Source organism: Panthera pardus, unplaced genomic scaffold (assembly GCF_024362965.1).
Source record: "Panthera pardus isolate Hobbes unplaced genomic scaffold, ASM2436296v1 HiC_scaffold_27, whole genome shotgun sequence".
Classification (NCBI taxonomy): domain Eukaryota; kingdom Metazoa; phylum Chordata; class Mammalia; order Carnivora; family Felidae; genus Panthera; species Panthera pardus.
Window position 1 is genome coordinate 1,631,106 of NW_026526843.1, and position 23,233 is coordinate 1,654,338.

General features: G+C 59.9%; 2 protein-coding genes, 2 long non-coding RNA genes and 1 other non-coding gene across 10 annotated transcripts; 1 reads left to right on the forward strand and 4 right to left on the reverse strand.

The window, feature by feature from the left end:
- Window positions 1–783: 783 nt before the first annotated feature.
- On the reverse strand, window positions 784–3,421 carry RPL10 (ribosomal protein L10). 2 transcript variants are annotated; one of them, XM_019439717.2, is made up of 6 exons: window positions 3,278–3,421; window positions 2,334–2,392; window positions 2,132–2,239; window positions 1,764–1,902; window positions 1,082–1,244; window positions 784–994 (listed from the first exon to the last, which is right to left on the reverse strand). In XM_019439717.2, exons 1-6 carry the CDS (start codon window positions 3,298–3,300, stop codon window positions 842–844), a joined length of 645 nt encoding a protein of 214 aa, XP_019295262.1. In that variant the 5' UTR covers window positions 3,301–3,421; the 3' UTR covers window positions 784–841. The 2 variants fall into 2 exon arrangements, with proteins under 2 accessions (XP_019295262.1, XP_019295263.1); XM_019439718.2 differs by lacking the exon at window positions 784–994 and having other exon boundaries at window positions 1,125–1,233.
- Window positions 1,294–1,426, reverse strand: LOC128773998 (small nucleolar RNA SNORA70). Its single transcript, XR_008418478.1, has one exon. It is a non-coding gene; the product is annotated as a small nucleolar RNA SNORA70 (small nucleolar RNA).
- A 127-nt stretch (window positions 3,422–3,548) lies between the features above and the next one.
- On the forward strand, window positions 3,549–9,126 carry LOC128773808 (uncharacterized). Of its 5 annotated transcripts, XR_008418199.1 has the most exons (3): window positions 6,724–6,833; window positions 7,177–7,241; window positions 7,340–9,126. It is a non-coding gene; the product is annotated as an uncharacterized LOC128773808 (long non-coding RNA). The 5 variants fall into 5 exon arrangements; XR_008418200.1 differs by lacking the exons at window positions 6,724–6,833; window positions 7,177–7,241 and adding an exon at window positions 3,549–5,554; XR_008418198.1 differs by lacking the exons at window positions 6,724–6,833; window positions 7,177–7,241 and adding an exon at window positions 6,014–6,127.
- Window positions 6,060–6,320, reverse strand: LOC128773809 (uncharacterized). The gene is made up of 2 exons (XR_008418201.1): window positions 6,237–6,320; window positions 6,060–6,120 (listed from the first exon to the last, which is right to left on the reverse strand). It is a non-coding gene; the product is annotated as an uncharacterized LOC128773809 (long non-coding RNA).
- Window positions 9,127–20,317: 11,191 nt separating the features above from the next.
- On the reverse strand, window positions 20,318–23,233 carry EMD (emerin). Its single transcript, XM_019437757.2, has 6 exons — window positions 22,944–23,233; window positions 22,747–22,854; window positions 22,496–22,573; window positions 22,141–22,274; window positions 21,148–21,194; window positions 20,318–21,050 (listed from the first exon to the last, which is right to left on the reverse strand). The coding sequence occupies exons 1-6, from the start codon at window positions 23,023–23,025 to the stop codon at window positions 20,717–20,719; spliced, it is 783 nt and encodes a 260-aa protein (XP_019293302.2). The 5' UTR covers window positions 23,026–23,233; the 3' UTR covers window positions 20,318–20,716.

Genomic DNA, 23,233 nt, shown 5'->3' on the forward strand with positions numbered 1-23,233 from the left:
CTGCATGCACAGCCCCAGGCCATCCCGCCTGCTAAGAACTCCCCAGGCCTGTTTCTGCTGCTCCACGGATACCCAGCCTGTTCCTGCTCTTGTAATCCTGGCCCTCAGAAGTGCCGGCCAGCACACCAGGAGCTCCAGGCCAGGGGAGCTGCATACTTGCCAACTGTCTCATTGCCAAGCCTATGGGCTGTTTCAGCTGGGGGAGCTCAAGGTCAGGGGACACTGGCCAGGGTGGTGAGGAGGGACCCAGAAATGAGGCCACAGGAGCGGTGGATGGTGTGGGTCAAAGCTGGACAACTCCCAACACAGGAAAACTATTCAAGGGCTAACTGGAGAACCGGGTCTCCTCGAGTGCTGGTTAAAACATGGCTGGAACCATGCCTGGTCTGATTCACTTCTTTCTGTTTCCAGTGATGTTACTGGTCTGGGACCCGTGGGGAAAGATTCCACAAGCAGCCAGAGGTCAACCTTAGGCCACCAGCCCTATTTCATCACTGGGCAGGGCACTTTACTAAGGCAGCATCCACTGGACTATACTGGACTAATCACAGCATGAACTTGGCAGGGAAAACCTGAATTGATAGGCTTCTGATCTAGGCAGGTCCAAGTCCAAGTCCAAGTCCCAACCGGACAATTGAGAGGATGCTGGTCCCAGGCCATGTCGCTAGGTCTGTCTCCTTGCTGGCCTTGGCCAGCTCGTCAACTTTCTTCCGAAAAGACAAGGTAGTGACTCTCGAGTCCCCCTCCCAGCCCACCACCATTGAATCCAGATGCAAAGACAAATAGACAGGAAGCAGGATTTATTGGTGGGCATGAATGGGGAAGGGCTGTGCTGAGGTTCTCATGAGTGCAGAGCCCGCCATTTGTCCAAGGGGCCACGATTAGGGATGTATTTGACCCCACAGCCATCTGGGATGAGCCGCTTTTCAGCCACCATGTCTTCAAATTCGTCCGCGTTAAACTTAGTAAAGCCCCACTTCTTGGAAATGTGGATCTATGGGAAGATGAAAATAACGAAATCAGGAAACCTGGACACTGACCGGGGCAAGTAAAGCAGGACCAAGGTTTCGGCACAACTTACCTTCTGGCGGCCAGGGAACTTGAACTTGGCCCTACGCAGGGCCTCAATCACATGCTCCTTGTTCTGCAACTTGGTACGGATGGACATGATGACTTGGCCAATGTGGACCCTGGCCACTGTGCCCTGGGGCTTTCCAAAGGCACCCCGCATACCTGTCTGGAGCCTAGATTGGAGAAAGCATGAGGCCAACTCTCAATGTCCACTGGAACAAAAACTGTCTCCAAGGTCCCTTAGGGCAACCCGTACAACCAACAGGCTGCATACACTACCAAGGAGGCTGCTGTTCGCAGCCATTGCACACTGGGCCCCATGGGAAAAGAGCACAGTCGGCTTAATTGGCTGCAGAAAATGGAAAACCTGAAAAGACTAGGCAGCCCCTACAAGGTGTCATTGGGCTCAGCTGAAAGCCTTCCAACTGGTGGCTGCTTCAGCTACCTGCTTGCTGGCAGATGGGTATCATCAGGATTAAAGCCTCTCCCTCAGAAGCACCTCCCTCCACCTGTCACCCAGAGTCTAAGACTTAGTCGTGATACCTTTTGTTTTGGGAACCTTTAACTTGGCTTTATTATGGGGGAGTCCCGTACGAGAGACCATCTCTGTTCCGATGGAAAAAACAAGGCAAACAAGAGCCTCAAGTTATGGGAAAACCCCTCAAAAGACAGACACCCAGGACCCAGCTCACCTGTCAGCTCCAGCACAGGACAACATCTTGTTGATACGGATGACATGGAAAGGGTGGAGCCGCACCCGGATGTGAAAACCATCTTTGCCACAGCTTTTCACCATGTACTTGTTGGCACAAATTCGGGCAGCCTCCAGGGCTAGGTTGGGGGCAGGTGGGAGGCAGCAGTGAGACAAGATAGGACAGAGCCACTTACTGTAACCGTCCCTGGCCCTCAGTGTGCATCTGTATCGACTGGGTGAACTTCATAAAAAGGCTCGCCATCAGATACTCTTGATTAAATGGTGAATCTGGTGCAGTTTGTTCTGGGTCTGGTGGGGGAGGGGAGCAGTTAGAAAGGATGGGATTAACAAGGAATCCAGCCTCACCTTCAGAGGAGAGCTGCTCGTATTCATCTGACACCATGTGGCCACACAGTGGGAACTCATCCACTTTTGCCTTCTTACGCCCCAAGTCAAAAATGCGGATCTTGGCATCTGAAAAATATGGAGATAAGTATGTGGGGGAGGGGCACCGGAGGCAACTGAGTCAGTGCAGCCAAACCAGTTTGGGAACTCTCCCACTACTTACCAGGGACACCTCTGCAGAAACGAGACTTTGGATACGGCTTGTTCTTACAATACCGGTAACTGTGGGGAGGGGAGAAATCCAAGTTTATAGTTCACAAGTGAACCCAATAAGCACTCTGAGAACTCCCTTCAATTAAGACCAAAGGATGACAGGGAATGGGGACTTGGGGGGCAACATCTCAATCTCTAGCTGTCTCCACTCCTGGAATTTGGCTCTAAGCAAAACACGGTCAAAACAAAGTGACCAAAAATTAGATAACACTCATACAGAAAACATAGAAGCAAAAAATCTCCCTCAACCCCGTATTATTATGGTTCCATGCTTCCTATAAGGTCAACAAGTGGAAAGGCACTTTTCCAGTTAAATAAGAGAAACATCTCAAAGGCACTGCAAATTTCTTGCTAATTAGTAACATGATTCATGCCACTGATTTTTGGGCACGTGGCAATAAATCCGCCTTCGAAACCACATGTGAAAAGATTCTGACGCCCCCTGCAGGGCACACGAGGTGGCTGAGCCCTCTGGTCAGGGCGGCCCTTGGCGACCGAGGCCGAACGGGCATGTCGCCCGGAAATAAGATGGGGATGGCACACAAAGGCCCTGAGAGGGTATCGAGTCTGAAAAGGTGGCTAATTTCCAGGACGGAGAGTAGATGTAAGGCGGCCGTCGATTTCAGCCCGTAAGTGGCGGAACACACGCAGGCCAAGGTAAACCTGGCACCCCAACAAAACAGAAGAAACGCTTAAGAAAGGCCTGAACTTTAAAAGAAACAGACAGTGTAAACGAAATCCCCAAGCGACCCGGAATATCAGTAAAAACGTGGAGTCCGTTCGCAATATAGAAAAGGTGCCCCGGAGGCCCCACCCCACGGTTAATTTTAGCGTTGAAGTACAGTTCTCCCTCCATTTTTCACATCAGCGAAATTGCACGGATTTGGCACTCACCACCGGGCGGGGCGGCGGCCCATGGCGACACCAAGATCTTCTGTGGCTGCAACGAAACAGACAAAGTCGGAACAGAAGACGCGGACAGGCCTCAAACCGGGACAGAGAACCAGCAAGGACAACGCACAACTCCAGAACCACGACTACTCACCGCGCCGAAGGAAAAGAGGCGCTCCCACGCCTGCGCATGCCTTATATAGGCGGCCGATCTTCGCGCATAGGAACCATAGAGTCCTGGCCAGAGCGGGTGGACGCTCTGTCACACTTCCGGACCATAGATGCAGCAGCTTTGTGCGCCTGCGTGCGGGCGGGGCTCCGCTCCAGAGCTGAACCGGGACACAGCTGAGCGTTCAAAGGCGGGCGGCCAGCTAGCCAATCTGGCCTCGCCACATCGGCGCGAGAAGCCTGTTTCCGGCCGGCCATCTTGGGTGTAGAACTCTTCCCCGAGGCTTTGCCGTGACTATGAACGCCATATACTCCCGGGGTTGAAAGAAGGAAAGTACCCCTGAATGTGGCTTACTGTGGCTGCTTGCGTGTTCCCGGGGTCACGGGGCTGGGATACGCACCCCCCCCTCCCCCCGAGCCTCCCTCTGAGCTCCAGGACCCCATGGCACATGCTGTGCTGGAGCCTAGGTCCACGTCCCTTTGTCGGCGGAGCGGCAGGCTCGCCCCGCCTCCGCACCACCACCCCGCCCCCCGTATTAACCGAAGATTCCAGAGCTGCCTTTGCTGTAAGCCATGCGCAGTTTCCCGGTTCGTCTAAGACAAGTGGCAGAGCTGCGCCCTCTCGCTGGAGAAAGGGCAAGGAGAAGCCTCCCTCATGATCCAGGGCATGACAGACCCCGTGTACACCTTTGGGCCCACCTCGCCCACCCTGACCAGGCAGAGAAAAGAGACGTTATGCTCCCCAGGGTGACTTGGAGACAGAGGCTATAACCGCACCAAGGGTGGCAAAGGAGCACTGTCATTCCTTCTCCGGCTGTGCCCCACTCCTAGCCTTTGAGGGCAGCCTTGCGGTGCAGTTCTGGACGCTTCCGTCCTCCCAGGGCCCAGATTGTGGCACACCCCCACGCCTCAACACACTCCTTTCCCTGCCCACTGTGTTCCAGCACATCGAAAGTGTGCCCCTGAGATGGTTCACAATAAGCCCCCCAATCCCCCAACAAGAATAGGATCCAAGAGAGGTGGGCAGAGTTAGTGCTTAAGTTACCAGCGATCTCAGTAAATCCCAGAACTGTCCACACTTCTGGAGGTAGGGACAGGAGAAAGGTAACAAAGCCTTTCCCACGTCACTTGATAGGTGTGGCCTGCCAAGGAGGGAGGCCTGCTTGCTCAAGCACACCTGTTCTCCGGGACAACCTGTCACTTGAGTACAGGCCTGCAGATCCCTTTGTGGTTTCCACGGAGCAATGGTGCAGTGTGTGTCTCAGGGGACCCACCTCCCGGTCCATGAAGGGACTCTGGGTCTCGAAACGGGGTGAGAGTCTGTGACTCCACTGGAGCAGCTCAAGGCAGATTTTTGGCTCCCATACCTGGAGCATTTAGAGTTCTATATATCAAACATGCTGTAGCACTTGGCCTGTTTTATTTCATTCGTTTTCTTTTTTCTTTTCTAAAAAATGTTTATTTATTTTTAAGAGAGAAGAGAGAGCGCAGGGGAGGGCCAGACAGAGAAAGAGAGAATCTCAAGCAGGCTCTGCACTGTCAGCACAGAACCCAATGCAGGGCTCGAATGTACAAACCTTGAAGATCCTGACCTAAGCCAAAATCAAGTGTCGGATACTTAACCGACTGGGCTATCCAGGGGCCTGATCTTTTTTTTTTTTTTTTTTCTTAACGAGGCTCCACACCCAATGTGGTAAACTAACTACCCAGAGGTCAACAGTTGCATTCTTTATCAACTGAGCCAGCCAGGGGCCCCCATGGTGATCTTTCCAGAGCTTTTCTAAGATGCAACTGTTCCTACTCTAATGGTTCTCTCAAAGCTTCACTGAAAGGAGCTGCTTCTGGACCATCCTGTGGAACATAGGGTGTGGGGTGTTCAGATCCAACGTGAACTTCTCTCTCTAACACTTGCCAAGTTGTTCTCTCTCTAACACTTGGGGTTTTTTTCTCGTAACACTTTAGATTCCCTTCTCCACCTCATGCCAAGAGAGTCCTGGCATTGAAAGCGATCAACTACAGGCCACCAGTGAGTCCAAGTTCAGTCAACCAAACAAGCACGGGCCTGTATTTCTTACGAACTGCAAGTGCTACACATTCCATCAGTAACATTTAGTAAGTACATCACTATCAGTGAATCTACCCCAGTGAGTGCCTTAGCTCACCTCCTTAGCCTGGTAGCCTGAGAATCCATTCCCACAAATGTTCAAATAGGATTAATCTGTTAGATACCAGTTACATCTGGGAATTTTTATTGACACATGAGCTATTTCCTCATGGTTCAGACTTAGCCGTGGGGCATACTGTGACTGCACCCTACATATGGGCTGAATGGCAAGCGGGATGTTGCCCAGGATCTCAAGGACAACATGAATTGCATTACAAGGGACCAAGCCCACACGAGATAATGACACATTCTTCTGGCGACGGGACACCAGTCCCTTAGACACGGGGCAGCTACTTGAACCACAATGGGGGGCTCAGAGGGGCTGGTGGCATCCCGACTCTCAGCTTCGACTGAGGCCGAGCAGACGTCCCAGTTCCAGGTTTCCGGGCCACACTCCTCCAACCACGGCCATACCTTTCACACGAGGAACAGAGAGAGGCTGGGAATTCAGTGGACTTTGGGATTCTGTAACCCGCACCGATAAACTTGTGCTTAATTTTCACCACGAGGAACCCTTGCAGGTACGGAAGGAAGGGAATTTTTAGGGCTGTCGGGGGAGTTCTGTGCGTGTCGTGCTGTGACTGGAACTAAAGTTGCCATTGTTTTCTCTGCGCGCTCCGGGATCACCACACCACGGTCTTCAGAGCCGTCCTTACCGCCGTGACAGTACAGCAGCCACGCCGGCTCCTCAGGGCTTCCCGCAGGTGGCCCTTCATCCCGGTTCACTGCAGGTGACAGCCTGATGAAGGAAGAGGTCCCCGCAGAGCACGGGTGCTACGTACGCGCCCAGTTCCCATTGGCAGGGAGCCCGAGCCCTGCCCTGGGGCCCAAGGGCGCGACCACACCCATCCCCACATCCCCACTTGGCGGGCCCCTCTTCTGAGAGCACTCCCAGGTCCGACTCTGTAGCAGTCGGGCAGGAGAAGGAGACGAGAAATAGACACGGTTTCTCAGCAGACGAAATCGAATACGAGCATTTGGTGGCTCAGGGCCCGGAGGGCCGAAGAAACAGATCGTATGGCAGAAAGCTGCCGTCCCTAAGGCGAGGGGAAGCGGGGAAGAGGTCGGGCTGAGCAGACACCTAGACGCCAGGATGAGGGGCCTGGAAGAGGCAGAGCCCGGATCTCTGAGGAGGGGCTGCCACAATTTCTCAGGGAAGGCGGAAGCAACCTTATCCACCACGAGGGGATATGGGGCAGGAGATGATTTCTGAGGACCATCTTCCAGGTCAGTAATTCTTTCTTCAGTGGCATCTGTTTGTGGTTTCATCCGTCTGTTGACGGATTTTATTCCAAAGGCTATGTTTTGTGACTCCTACGCTTTTTCATGTCTATTTTAGAGAGACCGAGAAAGAGCATGAGCAGGGGAGGGGCAGAGAGAGAGGGAGACACAGAATCTATGCTCCAGGCTCTGAGCCATCAGCACAAAGCCCGACGTGGGGCTCAAACTCACGAACCGAGAGATCATGACCTGAGCCAAAGTCAGACACTTAACAGACTTAGCCACCCAGGCGCCCGACTTCGACAGTTCTTTTTCAAAATTGCCTGGGTGCTTTTTTTTTTCTTTTAAGGAACCTCTGTGTGCCCAACGCGGGGCTGGAACTCGCAACCCCGAGACACAGAGTTGCGTGCTCTAGTGATTGAGCCGCCCAGGTGCCCCGTGCCTGGGCTTTTAAAATTATTCTTATCTGTTCGATTCCCTCTTCTGTGTTTTTATTTTGTTGTGTCTCACAGGCCATTGAAGACTTGGGGAGGTGGAGTAGCTTTCTATCACAATAACGCAAACAACGCGTAGATATCCACGAGCGCCACTCTCTGATCTCCTGAGAAATCAAAGGTAATGCCAGTCTGGGTTTTGAAGTCCCCCCCCCCCCCCCGCCCTGCCCCGGTTAAGCACAAGAGGGGAAGGCGGCTCTCTTTCTCACCCTGCCCCCTTTGCTGTGTGCTGGCCCCAGGAGGCTTCCGTGGGGGATGGCCACCTGGGCTCACCTCTCAAGCCTCCAGGACATGCTGAGTGTGCCACACGTTCCCCGGGGACCTCCAAGTGAGGGAGCGAACCGCGCCGTAGAGCACAGCCCCACAGAAGGGGATCTGGCTTGAGCCCGACGTCCTTGATCCACACCCCGCCTGGGCCACTTGCCAGCTAGTGGTGCGGAAGAAGCCGTGAATGGGGATCACGCCGCGAACAGGCTGCTAGGGCTGCGGGATGGGAGGAGCCGAGGCACACCGCAAGCACGCAAGGCCATGACCGCAAATGATGTCCTCTGGCCTCTGAGAGTTGCACCCTGGGAAGGTCCACAGGGCCAGTCCTGTCTTCGACAGGCCTGCCGGTTCTCCACCAAGGTGGGCCGTGTCTTCAAGTCGAGGTTGCTGACACGTGTCCCGCTGGGCCTCTGGGGGTCCTGGGCCGGAAGCCTGGGGTGAGCTACCCTTCCAGGGAGGGTGGATGTGCTCGGCCCGCCCGGAGCCCAGCAGTACCACGACGATGCAGGGGGAGCGGTTCCTCTCTCAGCCTGCAGCTAGGGGTGGGGGGAAGGCAGCCCCTCCCTGTTCGCAGCTGCTAGGACTGGAGTCAGGGGGGCGTTGGTCCCCGCTCCCTCAGACCCACTTCTCCTGATAGCACCATCCTGCCTTTGTCCCGCGGGGGTCACCCTTCACCAACACGGGTTTTAGGTGGGGTCTCGGTTCTGCCCTCTGACCTTCTGAAAGCCATTTGCTCCTGGCACCTGGGAACCCCACCCCGGGAGCTCCTCCCCACCCCGGGAGCTCCTCCCTACCCCGGGAGCTCCTCCCCACGGCCCTAGCGCATCCCTGCTCACCCACCCCTGACTTTGCATTTGCTCTGCGTCCTCTTCCCCGGGATTTCTCTTGCTTACCCGCGCGCAACCTATGCGTGTTTCTCATTCCGTATTCGCTGGACTGGCATCCCTGGAGGGCAGAGGCTGGCTGTCAGAGTGGCACCGCCCCCAGCCCCCAGCCTAGGCAGCACTGCATCATGTGACCGGCGCCCAGGGCCACAGCCATTGGCCCAGCGGGTCAACCTACCAGCCCGGGTCACCGAGGACTTGGCAACAGGCTCACCAATGCCACCCCGAGTCTCCTTACTGTCATCACACGTGGGAGGAGGCCTTCGTGCCCACGATACGCAACCCAGAAATCGCCAATTGACAGTTTAATACCCTTGGTGGTATAAAGATGTGTAACTTTGGGGCGCCTGGCTGGCTCAGTCTGTAGAGCATGTGACTCCTGACCTCAGGGTGTGAAGTTGGAGCCCCGGGGGGGGGGTGTAGGGATGACTTAAAAACAAAAACTTTAGGGGCGCCTGGGTGGCTCATTCGGGTAAGCCTCCGACTTGGGTTCAGGTCATGATCTCACGGTTTGTGAGTTCTAGCCCCACATGGGGCTCTGTGCTGTCAGCATAGAGTCCGGTTTGGATCCTCTTGACTCCCTCTCTCTGCCCCTCCCCCACTCGCGTTCTCCCTCTCTCTCAAAAATAAACAAACATGGAAAATAATTAAAAATTGGGGTGCCTGGGTGGCTCAGTCGGTGGAGCGTCCGACTTCGGCTCAGGTCACCATCTCACTCACGATTCGTGGGTTCGACCCGTGTGGGGCTCCGGGCTGACAGCTCCGAGCCTGGAGCCTGCTTCAGATTGTGTGTCTCCCTCTCTCTCTCCGCCCCTCCCCTGCTTGTTCTCTGTCTCTGTCTCTCAGAAATAAATCGCGTTAAAATTTTTCAAAGAAAATAAGTGAAAATAAAAGTAAAATAAAAACTTAAAAAAAAAAAATGTATATCTTCTTGACTGCCCAAACCGGCAAGCCTTGTCCTTGAAGACAAAAGACATACTGGGGGCAAAATATTTGCAACATAGGTAACAAAGAACTAACAGCCCTAGTGTACCACCAGTGGGGTCTTTCTGTCGGGAAGGCCATCTCTTAGTATCTATTGACATTTCAAACGCCCATAGGTTTTGACCTGTCAATTTCACTTAGAGGTAATTATCCTAGAGGGAGGCTGACACACGTTCACGGTTGGTACTTGCGGTGCTAATGCCAATGGCAGAGAGAAGAGGAAAGGTAAACGTACCATCCAGTTGGGGATTCATTATGTAAATTATAGTAGCTGCATATAGTACATACATACAGTACATGCATCAGATACCACGCAGCCAGAAGAGAGATGAGCTAGACATTTGTTTAGTGACATGGAAGGTTTTCAAAGACCTATTGCTAAGTAAGTAAGAGAAAATCACAATTAAATATATAGGATGTATGCTTTTTATTTTTATTCATTTTTGTTTTTCCCTGCCCGCTCCCCCGCCCCCGCCCCCGCCCCAGGGTATATGCTTTGTAAAACTCTGTAAATGACTATGTTGGTGATTGCATTAGAAGACTATATGTAGAAGAGAGAGACAAAATTGTTAACAATCTTGCTTAATATAATGTTGCTTTGTAAAAATGTTCAACGATGCGCTCTAAAACTGTGCAGGGTGCTAATGGAAAATGGTAACAGCCAGGGTGGACCGCAAGTGGGCACTTTCTCCTAAAGCTAAACATCCAGGGGCGCCTGGCTGGCTCGGTGGGAAGAGCGTGCAACCCTTGATCTTGGGGTGGTGGGTTGGAGCCCCACGTTCGGTATAGAGAGTACTTAAATAAATACCCTAAAATTAAATGAAATATTTAAAGCTAAACATCCATGTCCATAGGACCCAGCAATTGCACTCTTGGGCATTTAGGCCAAAGAAACAGAAGCTTAGGATCACGCGAAAACATGTACGTGAATGTCCATAGCGGGGGTATCTGCAGCAGCCTAGGACTGGGGACGAGCAGCGTGTCCTTCAGCGGGTGAATGTTTGAAGCAACCGGTCGATCCACACCAAGGACCGTAGCTAGCAATACGAAGGAAGAACTGACTATGGATACACGCGACCATCTGGATGGATCTCAAGGGCATTATGAGAGTGAAGGGAAAAAAGCCCACCCCGCGTCACTGAGACCTACTGCATACCGCATGGTTCCATTTACCGAAGTGCTCAAATGACCAACTTGTACACGAGCGAGCACACAACACTGGTGGTCGCGGGGTGGGAGGGAGCAGAGGGGAGGAGGCTGTGGTTACGAAAGGTTAACAGGAGGGGTCCTTGGGAGGGAACCAACTGGACGCGGATGCCCGTGGGAGTCGCCCGAATCTACACGCGTGGCGAAAGTGCAGAGCTACGCGCGGCCGCACACGCGGGTGCGGCACACACGGAGCAGCTCTCGGACGGCAGCAGTGCCAAAGCCGGGTGTGCGATTGCACTAGATGTGCACCCTGCCGGTCCCAGGGAACTGCGGGAGGCGCCCTGGCGCTTCTCCGGAACTCCCCGTGAGGTCCGTTACTTCAAGATCCAAGTTCCAGCCGAAAGCACACAAGCAGGGCTTGGCGTGGACGGACACGACGACTTGCGCGACTCTGCACGCAGACGTCCCGCTCGTCCCGCCGGGACGTCTAGGCGTCGCGCGGCCCACCGGGCCCGACCGCTAGAAAGGAGCGCGCGGGAGCCGAGCCCAGAGGGGCGCGCAGGAGACCGGCTTGTTTTGATTGGGCAGGGGACACGTCCGTCAGGCCGCGGGGCCGGGGCTTCCGCGGGCGGCCTGGGAGCGGCCCCGTCCTGAGCCGAGCTGGGGCATTGGCGGAGCTAGCCGGAAGGGGTGGGCAGGAAGGCGGTGCCCCGCGACCTGTGGGGCGGGGCTTCCTGTGGCGCGCTGAGGGACAGGAGGAGACCGGTGCCGGGGCGGTGAGGGTGGGCGCGGCGTGCGCGGACGACGCCCCGGCCTTCTGGACACCGCCCTCCGTCCCTGGGCTCCGCTCCCCGCCTCTCCGGGTCCTGGCCCCTGCCAGAGTCTCCGTTCCCCGAGGCCTGGGGACCTGTGCGTTCCGCCGGGGCGAGGCCGACCTGACGGTGTCTGGCCCTCTAGACGGCCAGGGCCAGTGTATCGGGGCCCCCGGGGGCCTAGTGAGGGGAGAAGGGGGCGGCGGCCCCACCGGGATGACCAAGGGCATGGTCACCGCGTCTGCAGCCCCTCCCCGCCCTGGCCTCGGAGAGCGGCCTTGCTGTGCGGTCCGGGGCGCATCCAGCCTCCCGGGGACCGGATCGCGGCACCCCCGCCCCACTCTCCCCCCCCCCCTCCGCCCCTTCCTTGCCCGGCGCGCTGTGTGTTCCAGCGGCCCTGCGTGCGTCTGGGACAGTTCTCTGTAAAGCATGGATCCCACCTCCACACACACACAGGCCTAGTACCCGCTACCCGGGAAAAGGTGGGCAGAGCTGGTGCCCGTACCCGCGAGTGTGGTGTTGGCCAGGGGAGCTCTCCAGGCTCCTGCAGGTGAGGACGGCAGGAAGGTAACAAAGTCTTTCCCACGCCACTTGACAGGTGTGGCCCCCCTGGGAGAGAGGCCTGCCCGAGTCACCCTGCTCTCCAGGACCACCTGTGGTTGTCCCTGCCTGTCACCTGGGGAGGTCACAAGCAAGGGCGGCCCCGCAGAGGCAGAGAAAGCTCGTGGCTTCTCTACAAGTGGGTGCCATCAGGAACCATCCGTCCCCGTGGTTCTCACGCTGGACGGCCGCGTGGGAACACCTGGAGGGCTTGTTCAACCTGGCGACGCCGGACTCCACCCCGGGGTCTCTGATCTTGCAGATCTGCGGTGGGGCCTGAGAACTTGTGACTCTAACAAGCTCCGGGCTGACGCTGCTGCCACCACCACGGGTCTGGGTCTGGGACCCCCTCTGTGAGGAGCACTGCTGCGGAGACCTGAGACTCACTCCTAGGTGTGTGCGTGCCCCGTGCCCTCCCTACCTGGGCATGGCCCCTTGGCCGGGTCCCCACGGGCCTGGGAAACGCCAGGAGGCTGCTAGCCCTCGAGGATTCGGGGACTTCCCAACGAGGGGCAGTCAGCGTTTCCTGCCCCGGTTTGTCTGGAGGGCACCGTCCACAGCCCGGGCGGGGAGAAGGTGTCTGTCGGGTTTGTACAGGCGCCCGGCAAGTCCCAGACCGGAGCGGATAGGTCCGGACACGTAGGAGAGAGAGGGGCGGAGATCAGAGTGGGGCCCGGCAGTGGGGATGCAAAGAACCCTCGGATGAGGCAGAGGACAGAGCCGCACCCTGAGCTCGGGGCCGGGGGAGGACCCTGGGCCCTGAGACCGAGAACGTGGATCTGGGGGGAGCGTGCAGACGGGCAAGGGGGTCGTCTGCCCGGGACCGGCCCTGCCAGTCGTCTGGTCCGTGGGTGCCGTCGGCCCTCTAGCTGCTGGGAAGCCACTGCCTTTCTCCAGCAACATGGCCTCCCGGGGCCCCGGCGGTGCCGCCCGGAGCTGCTCGGCACCCGGCGCCACGACCGCCACCCACCCACCAGGGCCGGTCTCTTTGGTGGTCGCTGTTGGTTTGACTCCGCGGTGGCTTGTCCCCGGCTGGTGGGGGCAATGCAGTGCCCGGCACTGGCCGCCATTTGTCTCCAGAATGAGCAGCTCTGCAGGGTGGCGCACGAGCGGGTTCTGGCCGTGGGGTCGAAGGGTGTAGCCTCTGCCTTTCCTTCTCCCTGCTCGCGCCCCCTGCCTCTAGCTACCGGGTCTTGGCGCTTTTCCTGCTGGACCGCTTCAAGCTCTCTCGATAGGTTGATGCTACGAGGCCTGAGTCACGTCTTGCTAATCTTTCCCCGCGCTGCACTGTCACTTGTCTCTTGACTGTGGTTTTGGGTTTGTTCAGGCCGGGCAGACGCGTTTAGTTTCTGTGTCATCGGGCTTTCCAGGCTCTTCCTAATGGCTTCCGGGGCTTCTCGTGGGTTCCTTTGCTCCAGACTTACTCAGAGAGGCTTTCTCCACGTAAATACCCGAGCGGCTCTGCGACGTGGCACACGAGCGTGTTGTGGCCGTGGGATCAAACGGACTAGCCTCTGCCTCTCGTCCTCCCTGCTCCCCCTGCCCCCAGCTACCGGGTCGTGGCGCTTTCCTGCTGGACCGCTTCCTTGTATTCCTCACCCATTGCTGCACACCGAGTTACCCCGACGTACCCCTGCCACCACTAATCCCTGTGTTCTGACCTCCACACTGTCTGAGGACAGGCTCCTAGAGGGCTCGGTTGGGGGGCTCTGGCTCAAGGTGGCTCACAGGCCGCAGTCCAGGCATCAGCTAGGGCCCAAGCCACCCGGTCTGCCTGTCGAGCGGGCCCTGCATCCAAGCTGGCTCCCGTGGCTGTGGCGGGGCCCCGGTGCCTCCCCCGTGGGGCCCCTCCATAGGGCAGCACAGGGCAGGGCTTCCCAGAGCCAGCGATGTGACAGACGGGAGACAGAAAGAGACAGAGAGCGAGGGGGCAGAGGGGGGTGGAGAGAGAGAAGAGAGGGGCCCCGAGATTGAAGCCTCAGCCGTTTTACAACTTCATGTCTGTGTTCTTGTTCCCTCCCCTCTGCTGTGTCCTTCTAGGTCACACGGGTCCACCTGGAGCAGTGCTGGAGGGGACGACACAGGAGGAGCGTCCTGGCTCCTGAACCTGGGTGCGGGCGTCCTGGTCTCACAGGGCCCCTCAGGAACACGTCCTTTGTCTAAAGGGGGGGTGGCACGTTCCGGCCCGGTGACCAAGGCAGGCAGGGCCCGCATGTGTATGGGCAGAGGGTGGCTCTTCGTCTTTAAAGGCTTGCAGACAAAACGCACAAAGAGCCAGAGACAGGAAGAAGAATATGGGACCGGGTTCCCGGGCGGCCCACGCAGCCCAAGAGGGGCGCTTTCTGCCCTTTGCAGGGCAGCGTGCAGCCCTGGCGGCCGTCCCGGCACAGGGGCGGGCAGCTGTCTGTCGTCACGGCAGCCGGTCAGCACCGTTGCCAGCGTGCTGAGTCCTGCCCAGGCCTGAGAGCAGGAGGCTCCGGACCGCCGGTGCTCCCGCCCGGGCGCCTCAGTCCCCGGGCGCCCCCGCATCCTCTCCTTCCCCGGGGCCGGGGGCAGCTGCCCCGTGAGGCAGGCAGGGGTGACCTCTCTCCACACACAGGCGTGCCCTCCCTTCTGCCCCCTGCCCTCCGCCGGGCGGCTGGCAAGCGGGTGAGGGCAGGGAGTGGAGAGGAGCGGGCCCCTCCTCAGTGATGGTTCGGGTAGCCGGGTGGCCCCGTGCTGGACTCTGGTGGCCCAGGTGGTGGCAGGCTTGCGGTGGGGGAGGGGCGGGGTGCAGCTGTCAATCCAGGAAGGAGCTCCCACTGTGGCCACAGGAGGCCAGCAGCATCTGGTTTCCCTGGGGAAGTGCCCACCCCGTCCTTCCTGGCTGGGCCTCAGAGATGAGCTCGCTCTGACACGCTCTGACATGCTCACGAGCTCTGTGTGTCACGCCGGTTCTGTGGGCCGGGCCTTTCCCGTTGGCCGTTGCTGCCGCGCAGGGCCAGGCCCCGTGGTGCAGCTCGTGGCACCGTGCGGGGGGGGGGGGGGGGGGCGGGAAGGGGGCGGCCGCCGTGTGCTTTTTGAACCCGAGGACAGAGGGTCTCGGGGCAGCGGGGCCGTGTCCCGGGAGCAGCAGCAGAGACCAGGGCGTTGCTTGCTGGGCCTGACCTCGGGGACTGTGGTCGTGGCTCCTGGGGACATCCCCCGGCCAGCGTGTCGGGTGGCTTGGTCCTGAAGACGGCCCCCCGGAGACCCACAGGCCCAGTGTGGCCCCACACGCCGGGGCCATCTGACCGGCGTCGTCGCCAGCTCCCTGGCGTGTGTCTGAGCTGAACGGCTTTCCCGTCCCTCGGCCCCGGCAGGAGGAACAGCAAGGAGGGCCCGGCCTTCCCTCTTCCCTCGGAGGCCTCCTGCCCCTGGTGGTGGTGGCGGTGGTGGCGGTGGTGGTGGCGGCGGCGGCGGCGGTGGGGGGGGGGGGCGGGGGGGCGCGGAGTCTTCCCTTTCCCTCACGGGGCCGCGCAGGCGCTCCCCCTGGTGGCCGGCCCTGTGGGTGGGCGCAGCCCCCGGCAGCCAGATCCTGCGCCCGCTCACCTGCCCACCCACCTTCGGTGCCCATCCCTGCACCTCACCGTCTCTGCCCGAGGACGTCTGTGCCCGGCCGGTCCTCAGCAGCTGTGCCGGCTCAAGGGCAACCCCCCACCCCACGCGTGGCTCAGTGGTTTGCTCAGCCCCGTCCCCTCCGCCACCGCCAGTGGCCTGGCCGGGCTCCTGGAGACCTGCTGAGAGACACGGCCCGGCCCGTGGGGAGCCCGTGGGGAGCGCTAGAGGCGGCGGAAGCCAGCCCCACCTCCGAGCCGCACAGCACAGCGGCCCCAGCTCGGGACGGCCCTCCCCTGGATGCACCTGCCCCGGGGGAGGAGACCCCACCCTCTGGGGGACCCGTCTGCACTTGCCATGGGCCCACTCCCCCACACCCACCCGAGCGGGAGCGGGAGCGGGAGCGGGAGGAGACCGTCCAGAGCTGCAGAGCGCTGAGCGCACGGGAGGTGCCTGTGGCGGGCACCTGTCGCTCTGCTCTGCGTGCTCGCTGGCCCTGTCTTAGCGGCCACCCCATCCTCTTTCCCTTGGTTCCGCCGGGGTTCCGTGGTCGGGGCTGCCCTGCAGCACCTTGGCCCTATGCCCTGGAGCGGGATGTGGCCACACGCGCTGGGGTGGGCCCACAGAATCCTAAGGGGCCCCGGACTAAGGTTCCCCTTGTGGAGGTGCTGGGACTCCCTCGCTGGCTCGGGTGAGTGGCGGCCCCACCCACCCTGAGGGGCCGGGTGCCCCCCTTTCCTCACCCCAGTCCCCTTCCAGCCTCTTTTGGGGGGATGGGGGCGGCGGGCGATGGGGCAGAAGGGCGACAGGCAGGGCCAGGTGCAGAGGTGTGGCTGGGGCGGGCTGGAGGCTGGCTGTGGGGTGGGGCTGGTCAGCTTCCCCCTGCCCTGCGCTGCCTGGACTCAGAGCGGACAGGACCCCAAGGATGGGGGGCGGGGGGCGTGCTGCTCCCCACTAGGGTGGCCAGCGGTCCCGTCCCTACACTTAGAAGATGAGATGGGGCCAGCCTGCGGTCGCCGTGTGGCGGGGACCGCTCCTCTGCTCCTGGCGCCCCGCCTGGCAGGCAAGGCCTGGACGCTGGTGCGGGTGCGGCGGGGCTGGGCCACCATCCCCGCTGGCTCCGGGCAGGTGACCAGGCCTCCACACCCTGTGTGTGAGCCCGGTGGCGGGCCCGGGCCTTGCCCCTCCCTGTCTCCTCCTAGCACCTAGCGGCCGGGGTGTCCTGCCGGGACTCTGCCAGTGCACCGGGTCCCAGCCCGCTTGCCGCTCGTAGGATGGAGTCCCGGTGCCATGCGCCCGTCCTACCCCAGAGCCCTCTGCAGGGATGGAGCCCCAGTCCTGCTCCCTTCTGCCCCCTGCCTGGGCAGGGCCGGGTCCGTCCTGTAGCCTCCTAGCCTCCGTGCGGAGCCTTCCCCCCGGGGCTTGTTCCCCACCCCCAGGCTGGCATCTTTCGCCCTTGCTTCCCTGCGTGTGTCACAGCTGCCTGGACAGGATGTGGCATCCAGGGAGGGACAGGGGCTCCTCCTCGGCTCAGCCCAGCTCTGGAGCTGTCCTGTGGGGACCCTGGCCAGCATGCCCCGCAGAAGTGGTGGGGCCTGACTTTATTCACCTGCGTGCGGCCTGCCGTGAGAGGGCGGTGTCGCCCGGGACTGGCCACCGGGCGCCTAGGGTGGCAGGCCCACCGTTTTCCAGAACAGAGAGGAGGTAGTGCGACTTTCCCATCCGTTACGGTCTTAAGGCCTGGGGTAGTTTATGCTCGTGGAGGCACTGGGACCAAGTGGCCTGGCCACTGCCCTCTCTCGCCGCAGCTGCTGGCTTCTGGACAGTGGGCGTGTCAAGGCAGGCCCAGTCCTATGTCGTTCCAGTGCTGTCCTCCTCTTCCCCTGGACATTCAGGGGCCCGTGTTGGAGGGCCAGGGTCAGGAGCACTCCTTGCAGACCACGTTTGTAGGGCCCTCCTCTCTGTCCCTGTCCTGGGATGCTGCTGTGCCCAGTCTGGCAGCCCCTGCCTGCCGGGGCCTCTCCTTCCCAGCAGGGCTGACATCCCTGCACCAGCACAGCCGCTGTGCCCTGGACCGAGGGCAGCTACTGTCCCCCTACTGTGCCCCTGGCCACCTCACAAGCCCTTGGAGGCGGAAGGAGGATGACCTGAACTGTTGGGAGTGGGAATCCTGGAACCCCAGCTGCCCTGGTGGGGCTACTCCGGAGCCCTAGGTAACTTCAGGAGGGGGGCCCGTGGGAGCTTTCCCAGAGGTAGTCCCAGAGTCCTAGAGAGCACTAAGTAGAGACCTTGAAGCTCAGTGCTCCAGCAGATCCCCATGGAGCCATCCACAGCCTTAGGATCAGGGCCCCCAGAGCAGCAGAGAGCACTCGGGTGCCTGCTAGGGATGGGGCACAATAGCACGTGGAGGCCCGGAGCCTTCAGAGCACTGGGAAAGGTATGGGAGTCCGCGGGGACCCACAGAGCCCTGGGGCAGGGGGCCAGGCTTGAAGTGGAGTCCTGGGGAAGGCCCAATATCCTCCCAAGCTGTCGAGACTGCATGTGACAGGGGTGTCTCTGAGCCCTAGGGCAGGAGGCTCAAAGGGGGAGCTCTCTAGGGACTGTGCGAGTCCTCAGCAATCCTCCACCTGGCCACAGGGGGGTGAATGCAGGTCACCTCGGGGAAGAAATGAATGGAAAGGGGGAGACTGAGTCACATGGGTAGGACCGTCTCCTCCCTCTCCTCTCTTCTCACATCCAAGAAACCACAGTGGTTGCCAAGCACACCTTGTCGCCCTGCCCCCTTTCCCGCACCAGATAGAGGCCTATAGAGGGCCATCACGTCCAGAAGCCATGCCGTCTCTGTCCTTTCCTTGGGATGTCTCAAGCTCAGCTCCCCTTCGCCTCCCACTGTGCCTTCACTCTGCCCCAGCCACTCCAGAGTGTCACCGCGTCAAGCTCGCCACTTCCCCAGGCCCTATGTTGGGTCCGCTAGGCTTCACTCGCGTCTCTGCCTGGGTGCCAAGTGCCCGTGGGGTAGCTGCCCTCCCAGGCAGGGTCAGTCCCTCCTCTCAACACACCTGACTGGGGATCAGTGGGTGAGACGAGTTGCATCATCGTGCCCCTCTGGGGTCTTGGTGCACTGGCGGCCTCACATGGGTTCACTGATCTGATCATCAGGCCCCTTCGTCATCAGGAAGGAGGCACCGTCTCGTGTCCGTGCCCACCGCCCACCCCAGAGCAGCCGGGTCTAGGTGGACGGTAAGGGGCAGAGGCAGGGAGCCTGGGGAGTCCTCCCCGAAAGTGGCTGGGCCCTGGCGGGAGAGGGGTGGGGAGCGGGGGTGGGGGTGAGCCGGGGTGGGAGTGGCTTGGAGCAAACGAGGGAGGCTGAACTGTGGGGGTGGTGAGAAAATGAGAAGCCATTCATTTCTTTCATTCTGTTCCCTAAATTCTAAATGCACGTGTTACTTTAAGAAAACACACACACACACACACACACACACACACACACACGTGGGAGAAACACTAGCATGCAGGAAAAAGAAATGGTCAGGAGCACGGGGTAGGGGGGGGTCCCAGTTCCAGCCCTGACCCAAGTTCACTGTGTACCATAAATAGGGGCCCGCGGGTGCTGTGCCCAGGGAGGTAGGCCTGGCCGAGTCCTACTGCCCAAGCAAGGAGCTGGTCAGAGGTGAGGGACTGATGCCAGGGCCCCACCTGTCGGGGACCCGTGCCAGGGACTCTGTTTGCCACCTGAGTGCTTGGAGTGCTTGCCCGGACCACCCCCCACCCCCACCCCTTGCGCCTTCCTCCTCAGCTGGCATGCAGAACCAGGATGCAGGGCCTCACGCAGTCTACTGCCCTCGGGCTCCTTAGCACTTGCTTTAAAAACTACATGTAAAGGCACCCGGGTGGCTCAGTCAGTTGAACGTCCGATTCCTGATTTCGGCTCAGGTCATGATCGCACAGTCGTGGGATTGAGCCCTGATTCGGGCTCCATGCTGAGCGTGGAGCCTGCTTAACATTCTCTCTCCCTCCCCACCGCCTGCCACTCCCTGGCTTGTGCTCTCTCTCTCTTAAAAATAAGTCAATAAATAAAATAAAAAATACATGTAAACTTTGGGGCACCTGGCTGGCTCAGTCAGTAGAGCATGTGACTCAATCTCGGGGTTGTAAGTTCGAGCCCCACATTGGGTGTACGAAATCTTAAAAAATGTATATATATGTATGTCAACTTTGAAGATTATGAAACACCCCCCAACCCCGCAGAAAACCTGGAGATAGGCAACAATATAGCCAGGTAAGGGGTTGGATTAGACCCAGAAGCGATGAGGCATTTGAGTACTGTGAGTTCCCATGCCACTAAGCAAGCAGCTTTCCAGGAGAAACCCCAGCAAACAAACATGTCTCCTTTCCTGCCCACGTCCCTGCCCTTGGACACTGAGGCCCGTTGTCAGCTCTCCGAGGTTAAAGCCTCTGTAAGTAGCGTTGTGCCCGTGCCCTCGCCTGCATTCCCAAATGTGCTCTCCGTGCCCCGTGGTGGCAGTTATTGTCCTAAGTAGTTACAGCAGCTTTGGGTAAGGAATCAGGAACCCTACAAGTAAAGCGCAAACGCGCCTACAGGTAGCATGCGATCCCTACCCCAACCCCAAAGCAAAAGGGGAGAAGCGACAAAGCCAGATGTCGACCCCGGAGGCCCCCAGCCGGGGGAGCCCGACCCATACCCAGCAGAAGGAGCCCACACGTTAAAAATAAATGGTCTTTTTATTGCGTGTCCACGAAAACAAAGTCGGGGTGGCTTTTGGCTGACCCCCCCCAACGAGGTGACAACGGACAGGAGGCATGCAACGACAACAACCATGTTCTCCTCTCCGGGAGAAGAGTCTTGCCCTCCTGGGCCCTAAGGGTCAGAGGCAAGCAGGATCCAGAAGGCTCCAGAGGAAGGCCTGCCCAGGCCCACCGTGCCACGGAGGGCCTGGGCCTGCCACCTACCCCGCAGAACGAGGGGAGCGAGCGGTGCCCGGACCCAGGCCCGGCGCTCCCAAGCCAGAACACACAGAAAAGCCCCCACCCCCTCCCCCAGCAAACACTACTAAGGCAGTCAGCCAGGACTTCTGAGAACAGGCGGCCACGAAGCCAGAGCCTCAGGGCTCCGTCCAGAAGGGATTGCCGTCCTCAGCCTGCAAGGAGTAGTAAACAAAGAGCAGGAAGGCGGCAAAGACCAGGAACAGGAGCAGCTGGCCCCAGAGGGGGACCTGGCGGTCCTGGCCCAGACCGGCCCCAGGGGCCTGCTTTTCCGGCCGGATAGCTCGACGAGTGAGCCACGAAGTGGGGGAAGATGGAGAGGAGGACATGGGGGAGGCGGAGGAGGAGGTGGGATAATAGGATAGGCCCAGGGAGCTTCTGGACACGCTGGACACAGGGCGGTAGTGCGCGACGCTCTGGTAGGCGCCGTCCCGGCCATACACGGGGCGCTCCCTGAGGCAGAGAGGGGAGCGGGTGAGCCGGGCGGGGGGGGGGGGGGGGCGCCAGGGCCTGGAATCGCACCCAGTGCCTGGTCCTCCCTCCTACTCACCTATCCTTGCTCTCCTCTTCAGAAGAGAAAAGACTGTCCTCACGCACCTGTAGGTGAGAGTCAGGAAAGACCAGCAGGCAGGTCGGCGTGGCCTGTCCTCTCCCTCAGTCCAAACTCTCCCAACCGGCCTATTCTGACCGATGCTTAAAGGCCCAGAGCCTGCCCCTCCCAGGACCCTCCTGAGGTCTGAGCCCTGTGTCTGTAGGGCTTTGTTGCTTGCTCCTCGCCCGTCCTGGCTGCCTGCACCTTACTTTCTGCCCCGAGGTTCCGAGAAAGAGCTCAAAGCTAGATCCCAGATCAGGGTGGAAGGCCGGTCCCAAGTGCTCTAGTCTTTTTCTTTTAACGTGTATTCATTTTTGTATTAAAATTTTTTTCTAATGTTTGTTTCTTTTTAAGAGAGAGAGAGAGAGAGAGAGAGAGAGAGAGAGAGAGCGCGCGCGAAAGGGGGAGGGGCAGAGAGAGAGGGAGACACAGAATCCGAAGCAGGCTCCAGGCTCCACGCTGTCAGCACAGAGCCCGACGTGGGGCTCGAACCCACGAACTGCGAGATTATGACCTGAGCCGAAGTTGGGCGCTAAACGGACTGAGCCACTCAGGCGCCCCTAATGTTTATTTATTTTTGAAGGAGACAGAGACAGAGCGTGAGACGGGGAGGGGCAGAGAGAGAGGGAGACACAGAATCCCAAGCGGCCTCCGGGCTCCGAGCTGTCAGCAGAGAGCCTGACCAGGAGGCTCAAACCTACAAACCATGACATCGTGACCTGAGCCGAAGTCAGAAGCTTAACTGACTGAGCCGCCCAGGCACCCCACAAGTGCTCTATTCTTAACAGTTCTGACAGCCCCCCAAAGAACGGTCCTGACCAGGAAGGTGTCTGCTGACCACACCTTTCTGGAGGCACGGGGGCCACCATTTGTCCCAGCAGCCCCCCTGTTTTATCCGAAGGCAGCTACGACCCCCTCAGGTAGCACCCAAGTGCTCAACGGCCAGCTCACCTGGTGGTGAAAGGTGTCTGTGTCTGAGAGTGAACTTGGGGGCTGGCGGAACCCCTTCGAGGCGCCCACAGGCTCCGGCTCCCCATAAGTCCTGGTGCTCAAGTAGCTCTCCTCATAGTAGTCATCACCGTAGCCTTGGGAAGGGGTGGGGGACAGGGTAGCAGAGGAGAGAGCAATGCCCCACCTCGGCCCAGTGGCCCTAATCTGAATCCCATTTGCCAGCCTGTGGCACCGTTTCGCCCCTCTAGGGCTGCCGAGGGTGATGGGGGTCGAGATCCCAGGTTCCCCCCCGACACCAGGGTCCCTGAGGGAGTGCCATAAAGGTGGCTGGGTGCCCGGCCCACCGCGGCCTTACCCTTGCTCTGGTAGAGTAAGGCGTCCTCTTTCTTCGGCAGATCGTACATATCCGAGTCCACTGAAGCCGAGTCTAAGTCTGAATGGGGGGGGGGGGGGCCGGGACCATTTGCCCCCGAGGCCCCCCTCCTTTCCCCCGTGCCCCTCCCTCCCGGCCGGCGCCCCTGCTGCACCCTCCCGACCCCGGCCTCCGTGGCGCCCAAGCCCCGTCCCCACGGGACGCCAGGTGGGGCTCTGGGGCGGGGGCCTCACCCGAGAACCGATAGGAGAAAGACGACGCGGACGAGTTCGGGGGTGAGAGCCTCCGCCTCTGGGTCTCGTACTCGAAGATTTTCTTTTCGTAGAGCTTGCGTGTGGAACCTGGCCAGACACGGGACGCGGGGCGGTCAGGGGCGCGGGCCGGGAGCCCGGGGGCGGCGCGGGGAGGGGGCCCGCTCGCCGCCGCGTACCCACGACAGGCCCGTGCGGGATGTTGTACTGGCGCAGCACGGCGGCCAGCTCAGCGTCCGACAGGACCGCGTAGTCGTCCATGGCGGGCGGCGGGGACCCGGGGGCGGCCCGGGGCCTGGCGACGCGGGCCGAGCTACGACTGCCTCGGAGCGCGGCGGGGACAGCGCGAGCGCCTCGGGAGCGGCGGCACTCGCGTCACGCCCGCGTCACGCCCGCGTCACGGCCGCGGGCTCTGCGGACGGCGCGCGCTGTGCGGGGCGGGGCCGGGCCGCGAACAGCAGCCGGTGCG